The sequence below is a fragment of the Nanorana parkeri genome, unplaced genomic scaffold (genome assembly GCF_000935625.1).
Source record: "Nanorana parkeri isolate BGI_ZX_2015 unplaced genomic scaffold, ASM93562v1 scaffold693, whole genome shotgun sequence".
Lineage (NCBI taxonomy): Eukaryota > Metazoa > Chordata > Amphibia > Anura > Dicroglossidae > Nanorana > Nanorana parkeri.
In genome coordinates this window covers 895,591-904,231 of record NW_017306961.1, presented here as the reverse complement: position 1 = coordinate 904,231, position 8,641 = coordinate 895,591, and the positions used below count along the sequence as shown (strand labels likewise).

General features: G+C 40.6%; 1 protein-coding gene across 1 annotated transcript in view; it reads right to left on the bottom strand.

Moving 5' to 3' along the window:
- Nucleotides 1–1,407: 1,407 nt before the first annotated feature.
- Nucleotides 1,408–8,641, bottom strand: part of TMEM232 (transmembrane protein 232) — a gene marked incomplete at its 3' end in the record, with an annotated part of 16,605 nt that continues 9,371 nt past the window's right edge. The window contains exons 3-5 of the mRNA XM_018563763.1: nt 6,753–6,858; nt 3,920–4,077; nt 1,408–1,507 (exon numbers count right to left, since the gene is read on the bottom strand). Coding sequence (XP_018419265.1) covers nt 1,408–1,507; nt 3,920–4,077; nt 6,753–6,858 — 364 coding nt within the window. The remainder of the gene's footprint in view (nt 1,508–3,919; nt 4,078–6,752; nt 6,859–8,641) is intronic.

Below are 8,641 nucleotides of genomic sequence, written 5' to 3'. Positions count from 1 at the left end.
ACTCCGGGCACAAAAAGTTTGTTTTTGTTTTTAATTTACAATAAATATCATCATTTTTTCGTGGGTTTTGGATACAGTAGAATTAGAAAGAATTAGAATGCCTGTTGGATTTTCACTGCTATTTGGGACTCCATCAGAGAGATTTCCCCTCACATCCTGTCCTGCCTACAGTGTTTTATCAAAAAGGAAGTGAGAGCAACTTTCCACTCCTCTCCAACAGCAACACTGTTTTTTTTTGTTTTTTTTAGATTAGGGGAAGAATAGAAACCCTGTCAGAATGTTATTTCTGTCTGTCCCTGTTGCAGCATTTACCTTACTTCCTGTTTGGTGAACTGATGCCACTGGGACAGAAAGTTAGGAAAACGATCTAATGCAGTTCCTAAGATCTAAATCCCCTAGAATCCTTCTATCTAAAACAAAAACTGTTTGACTTGACACACTTTAAAGATGACCCAGAATTTATGTTGATTTCCAGGCAGGCTTTGTGGGAAATGAAGAAAGTGTAGCTAGGGGTGTTAGAATGGCTATAAGCTTACCTATGTACCCTAACAAAGATATTTGCCTGTTTAGATTTTATGATGAGTACAGGGGGCATTTTCATAAAAGGATATTAAAGCTAAAATCCTGATCTGTAGTGCATTGGATTTGCAGTAGGGAGTGCAAAGGTGAGCATGGAGTGTCCATTACTGATAATATTACTGATAACATCTATGATTCACCATTTCCAAACAGCAACATTTGAAAAGACAGCTTGAAGCTGGTGGATAAAGCACTGGAACACAGCTTGCCCACTGAAGAATGGGACATTTAAATGTGTGGCAAATTTGATTTGATCTGGTGAACACATGTGCAGTAAATGTGCTTTATTATAATGATAGCAAAATATCATACAGCATTTCACAGGGAATGAGCAACAGATGTGTGTAACATTTGTGGGAAAACGTTCATGCCCAGTAGCACAGCTTTCAATAGAATCCCTAGGTAGAAAAGCACCCACACTCTTTTTAAATAATAGTAATGGCATTTAGGAACATCTGTAGCGTTTCTCCAATATAGGGCTGTATCATGTATATAAAATGAGTAGGTACAGAAAACGATAACATCTATGCAGATAATAGAAGCCGTGTGTTGCCCGTGCGTGCCCGCTAGGGGGCGCGCGCGAGCAGAAAAAAAATGCCGTCTGGAGACGGCAACCCGCCAATGCAGCAGTGCCGTCCGTCCGTTTTTTTACAACGGGCGGACGGCAAGTGGTTAACATACGTCTATTATAAAAACTAAAAAAAAAACGTTCACATTACTAATACAGTGTAATTACTTATTACAACCCCATAAGTCACACTTTGAAAAAAATAAAAATGGTATGCTCTCCTTCAAATAAAGACATTTTGTTTTTTTTATAAAACAAACCTTTTAAGTATATGTACAGCCTATCCTTTTGTTCTTCAAAATGTTGCAGTTTCCCAACGAGGTGAAAAGAATAAAGCCTTAAAAATGACACCAGTCCAAGCTGTTGGTAAAATAAAAGGTTCATAAACATTTAATAGAGATTTCCTGAATGCTTATATAATTTGGCACTAATAACAATGCCGTCATTACAAAATTATTGGAAATTATTTATGACTCCAACAAATGACACATTTGAATGAAACATTATAGGTTCACCGTAAATCCCCGATGTAGTTGTACATAGCTCATACACAAATAGCTTAACTAAATAAAGGCAAGGAATCCAGGAGACACTATAACTATGTGTTAAGGATAGCTGTAGTTTTGAATGTACCTTTAATTGTCTCCTCAACTGAGCACCTTTCCTGCCCCAAGTCTTATATTTAGACCATGGAGGCCAGGGGACAGGTAAGAATAGCCTTACCTTTAGAGGAGTTGCTGGGGAGAAGGAGGGGGGCATTTAACTGTCCAGCTATCCTTTAAGGTACATGTAAACCCAATCACTAAAATCTCATATAAACTTTACCATGTTAATGTAATAAAAACATTTTTTTTACTTTTTTAATCTTAGCTTTTATTAAAATAATATCTGGTGACCCTGCTATGAAGGTCATGGGTTGGGCACTTCCTGATATAGGGTGACAATGCTCTGCTTCTGTCCCCCAATTGTGATTCTGCATTATCACACTGTCACACTGGCTTCCAAATGGGACTACACGTAGGCATTTCAACATACAATATGCAAGTATGGTCCCCTGTTGCCACCATCAGGAAACGTGCCTTGAAAAATGCCATGAAGTTATCATTGGAGTGCATTCATGTAGACAGTAAAGAAACTGCAGGAGATCAGCAGAACTAAGGATTGGAACATTAATTTGGGGCTTACATCTACTTTAAGCCAACATTTCTACTCAATTTACTTTTAATGTCAGATTTATATGGGCAGAAAGGTAGTTCTTTATTGCATGATTTAGTGTCAACCATCCCGCTCCGAAACCTAGCCAGGGAGATGTCTGGAACCAGGGAACATACCAGTCTGTATTCTCAGATGCTTAGATAGAATCATAGGTACATATTTAGTCTGGCAATAAAAGCTACACAACATGTAAACTATATCCCCTATATCCTAGGGCAGGGGTGCCTTATTAGGTCGATCGCAAAGCGAACACTGGTAGATCAGGATTGGCTCACTGACCTGTGTCCTGTCCTCCAGCGGTGCTCGTGCAGCTGAATGTGTCAGACGCTACAGGGGGGAAGGGGCGGGACACCTCTCTCCATGTGCAACGTCGGCCCCATTCGGTCACACGAGCACCGCGGGAGGACAGGACGCCATCCTGGAAGCTGCAGCAGTGGAGGTAAGAAAAGACAGACAGGGGAGAGACAGCAGAGAAAGTGAGAGAAAAGACAGCAGAGAGAGAAGAAAGACAGCAGAGAAAGTGAGAGAGTGAGAGAAGAGACAGAAGAGAGAGAGAAGAGAGACAGCAGAGAAAGCAGAGAGAGAGAGAAGAGACAGCAGATAGAAACAGGGGAGAGCGCGAGGAGAGAGAAGAGACTGCCAAGAGAGAGGGCCAGTACACACCAGAAAGTCTACGTTCCAGAGTGTTCGGCCTCTAGAACGCACTGGAACGCAAGCGGGCCAGCTCCCTGCGTTCAGGGGCAGGAGGGGGCGTTGGCGGTGCAGTGAAGTCAATGGCACTGCAGCCACGCCCCCCGACCGCAGTGCGATCGTCCACACCCGGAACGCATGCACATTAGTGCCTGCGTTCCTCTCCAGTGCGATCTGCAAACATTTTTGCAGATCACACTGGACCAGACCACAACTAATGTGCCTGCGTTCCCAGTGCGGGCGATCGCACTGCAGGCGGAGGGCGTGCCTGAGGTGCCATTGAGTTCAATGCACCGCCAAGCCCGATCCCGCCCCTGAATGCAGGTGTTTTTTTGTTGGAAGAACTCATTGAGCTCATCATTTGAAAAGTAGATCTCCAAACGAAAAATTGTGGGCGCCCCTGTCCTAGCCGATATCTTTACATACAAAATGGTTATGTCTAACTAGAGGACATCCTGAAATATGTATTCTTTTCGGCTACACTGTATCATGCAAAGTAGCTGATTATCAAAAGCCTCTGCGACCGTATTACACTAAAATGTCATTTGTTTTCTACTGTGCCAAATTAACCATTTGTGCCAAAACCCAAACACTGAACAGTATTGTACATACAAGGCCTGTTTTGCATGAGTGTCGTGAACATACAGAAACATAAAGTCAAATAAGTTAACAAATTCTGCATTGATATTAGCAAAGCTGTAGAAGAATGTTTTCAGCCATATTCTAGGTGTACTCAAAAATATACAAAAATGGAAGGTCAATTAAAAGAGTGACCTGGATTGGAATACAAACATTAGCAAAGATGAGTCTTTAATTCGGTTTATGTAATTTTCACAAATAATGTTTTATTGATGGAGATATGTGTACCTTTGAAAGCTTGATTTCACTGGAGAACAGGTGTGGTTTCTGTATTGTATCACAGCATATTCTATACAGAACTGATTCAGCAATGAAAAACAATAAAGGGATGTGGTCTTGATTAAGATCAGCTTGATCCATGGAGCGAGTAAGGATATCCAAGGCCTCTGAAAGAAAACTGGTTTAATCAGGAAAAGGAAATATAGGGGGCACAGCATGGAGTAGTGCAGTACAACCAATGCCTTAAAGAGGAACTTTACCCACCAATTTGATGTCCCCCAAAACAGTAACTTTACAAGGCATGCCAACTGTCAATGGTGTATGTGTGCTTACTTTAGCTCTTAAACAAACTTTCAAGCTTTCAAGCCCTCAAATGGTTGGTATCATAGCTTATCACATGTGCAGCACCATGGTAACTGCAAACCAAATAGAGGCTAAGATGGCAGCTTCCTTGGCTGTAAAGGATAGGAGGGTGTAGTTCTGCTTTAAGATAACTCATACTGGCTTTCTAATATGCAAGGGTAAAGAGAGCCAGCCACCAATGGACATGTGAAATAATATATATCTCTGCACTTGAATTGTTAGAACAGTGCATCTAAATTCATAGGAGAAAGCCTAGAGCTCTTATTCACTTAGATTCTCTATTAGAGCAACACTATGTTAAAGCTAAACCCCAGGGAGAAATGTAATCATATTAGTGCACATGCCATTTCCACCTTTCAGCAATTTGTATATCTTTTCTCCATAAATGTGTTCAGCCACTGCGAAATCACCACCATTTCTTTCAGTAAGACCAGTGACTGCCATTCCTATGGGCACCGGTACTGTAACATCCTATCAGAAGTTTCCATTTCAGTGAGCAGAGACTTCATTATGCTTCCACTATTGTAGTGAGAAGGCTCAGGAGTCTCAAGACCTTTGCGTCCTTTCATTGACAGACCGGGAAACTCCTGATATGTCCAGTCCCATGATTACCTCATATTTTGACAGACAGACCAGGAGGCTCTTGGCTTGGCTTCCCTAGCCACGTCTGCTGCAAGCCACATACACTCCCCCCAATCCAGCCCCATACCCATTCACAGGTATAATTTCCATAGCATCATGGGAATTATAGTTTCTCCAAGTGACACTGTACAGGGAGGTGAACTGACATAGCTGCTTGTTTTGTACTTGCTCTGGATGTCCAGCTGAAACTGCACATTCTCAATTAAAGTAAAAGCAAAAAAAAAATGGGCCCCAGGAGATTTTAGCCATAATGTGCTAGTATGCACAGCATAATAGCGCACTATGGCAGACTTACCTGCTAAACTGATTCCCTCCAGCGATGCACTTCTTCCTCATCGCCCCTTTTATCTTTGCCCGACCTTAAAGGGTGATCCCACTTTCCCAGGTGAATTTGGAAAAATGAAATTAACCCCTCCAATCTGGCCCCTCTCCCCCCACCCTTGCTATACTTATCTTTGACCGAATGCTCCTCCCCCTCTGGCGGTGCCGGTGTACTATATGTACTCCATACACAGCAGCGCAGCCTTGCACTCTGTATTTTGAATTTTGCTCACAAATGGCCAGCACTCATTGGTATACGAGGTCACCTGACCACGCTGACCAATGAGAAATGCTTCCTAGCAAGGGAGTAATTCCATTTTCCAAGATTCACCTGGGAAAGCGGAATTACCCTTTAAGTTTACCCTTTTGAGTGTTTGGCCACATGAATGGCCTGACCCCGCTGACATAACTCCTGAGCATGCGTAAGGGAGTTACTTAATTTCAGCATGCTGGGACTAGAAAGAAGCTTCTATGGCAGAAGAGACTTACACAGTCAACCTTTTTTTAACCCTTACTTCCACTTTAAAGGTGTGACGTCACAAAGATTTTAAAAGTTCTTTTTCTTAAAAACTGGTAATATTTATTATAAATAATTAGCATCTTTATACTGTACATATGAAGTGGGAGTTAGGGTAAAAGCTAACTAGTATCCTGGATTGCAGCTTTAAATAGGAACCAAAAACTGACTCTGTCTGGGCTACAGGAGGTGTGAAAACCGTCAATTAACAAAGCCTTTCTTTGATGCAGCAATGATTACGATTATTATGGTATGGTTAACAAATGGAATCTATCAAGTATTTGAAAACGTTGAAAATCTGTAGTTGCAATTTCAGATTTCTTTTTTTCATCTTGCAGCATGATACTATTGACAACAGCAAAATTCACCCTGAAAGGTACCGATCGGGAGATAGCAAAAGATCTTTTTCACTGCAAAAACATCATCCAGTAAAAAACAAACAATTGATGAAAGAAACAGAGGCAGTTGAATATTCTCAGTGATCATCAGAGCTGGCAATTAGTAGATTTTTTTCATTATGGACAAAAATGGCCGGAATATAACCAGCACTGGCATTTCTTTTAGCCTGAAAGGAGCAGGAATTGTAATCAGAGAATGAGAGCAGGGATGAACCGCAATTCTGTGAATGGTAAGTAGATATCCAGGCTCAGTGATGCCCACTTGACACACTCATATACTTCAGACCAATCAGACAAGGTATAATCCTGGAGATAATGTACATGTTTAAATTACTATCCTATTGTAAGGATAAGCCATCTGAAGAAGCATTATCACAACAGGGATGCACTTACAGCACAGAGCTAGCCTTTCATTTTATTAGCTTAATGATATAACTGGCTGACTCTCCACAAAGAGAGCCGTATAATCAGTGAAATCATTAAGGCTATTAAGTAAATAAAATTAAGAAATAATCCAAGATGAGGAAGAAGACCAGCATAATGACTTTCATGTTTCTTGTGGTATACTTAATCAAACTAGGATAGAATAGTAGATGTGTACCTTCTTGAACCTTGCCTTTGCATTGAGCCATTAAAATCAGCTCCGTCCATGCAAGGTGCAGGTTCACATGATGTCCAGAACCCTTGCAATTTATTCCAGATCTTCTCTAAAAATAAAACACAAATACAATGAAACAAACCTAAGCAGAAATCTCTGAGTAGCAGCATGCTATAATGTCTATTACATTTATGAGTCTTTTCCTATATGGCACTGCTGTAGGAATTTAGCATGCAAGTGTTCTCATGTCGCAAAGATGCCTCTCATTGTCACATATTGTATCATCTTGTATAGACCACTTGTCTTTTGTATAGCTACTATTAAAGTGTATGTCTGGGGAACAAAATACATAATTAGTATTGCTCATTTTTCCCTATGTTTTCACAAAAAAGCTTCAAGTATTGTAAAATGTACGTTTATATGTGCGTAAACGTGAGGGTGGGGGACGTAAAAAAAAAAATTGTTTTTTTTTTAAACTTTTTTTATATTTGACTTTTATTATTTTTTAACTTTTTTTTTAACTTAATGTTATTGCTATCACATAGGGGAATAACAATCCCCCTATATAATAGCAAAGGCACACTGACAGGTCCTCTTTATGGAGACATTAGGGGTCTCTAGGACCCCTAATGTCACCTGGGGACCACCAAAGAAGCTGATGAAGCAGAGATCTGCTTCAAAAGCTTTTTCTCTCTGGTTATAGCAGCCAGATGACTGACAGGTGACTCAAAGTCTGTTAGAATTATAACATAACATTATTTGATTCAGGTTTCTAGTATTAAAAATCTAAAATATCAGTTTTGTGTGGAGCTGATTTTCATGCAAAATAAAAAGGACAAATCTGTATGTAGCTTATAAAAGATTAAAGAACTTGGTAGTGTTTTAGAATCCTATGGATGATCCATCAACATTCAAATGATGCTGTAAATTTTCTGTACATATCTGTTTGCATCATAATGCTCCTAATCAGATCATTTACTAGTTAGACGTAGCTGTGATTTATGAATTCCACCATGGATAGAATTACATGGATTTGATAAAGGCATTAAACATTTTTCTTCCTTAGTTTAGCCCTGAAATAGTGAAATGAAACATTCATATTTATAGAGTTGCATTCAGTCATCTATATAGAATTTATTGTGGCAATTATAAGATCATTCATTACCAAGTTAGAAACATTAATTTAATAATCATGACGACAACCTGGACCCTATTGTGGATTTGATTTTGAGTAAGTATTGTGAATCTGAGCAATAAAATGTGTTATATATTGTGTATACTGACCCATATGGTACTGTACGCCCATGAGGTAGTATGGTTATTAAAGTGACAGGTTTTTTTAACTGTTTCTATTTATGGGGGCCAGACTTACTTTAAAAAAAAAAGAAAATTATTCTTTAAATGTTTTTATTTGATCGTTCTTTAGTGGTATCCAAACTGCCAGCCCCAACCCCCCTGTACAGGTGCCTCCATCAGCTAGCCAGCTTCTGTGGAGGCACCCGTGCGTGCACGCTCATGGCCGTGCCAGCACCCAGCTGTGTGCGCCCATAGACACACACAGCGTGAGGCCAGCCATGCCCCCACCCTTAGGTCTCGTTCACCTGGGCGTATTGCATATGCGCGACCGTCGCGTGTTTTTTTCACCATTGAATACAATGGGATTTATATTTTTGAGCGTTTTGTAGAGCGTTCGTCAAGCGTAGAACGCGCTACAAAACGTTCAGGTGTGAACGAGGGCTTACAGTCATAGTTTGACTGATGGCAGAAGGAGCCTATAGTACCCTCCCCATAACCAGGAAGTTAGGGGAATCCCGATTCGCTTTCGCTTCCCAATCACAGCGGAGGATACAAGCGGCTGCAGGTAAGTGTGTGTGCAGGGGGGGGGGGGGGGG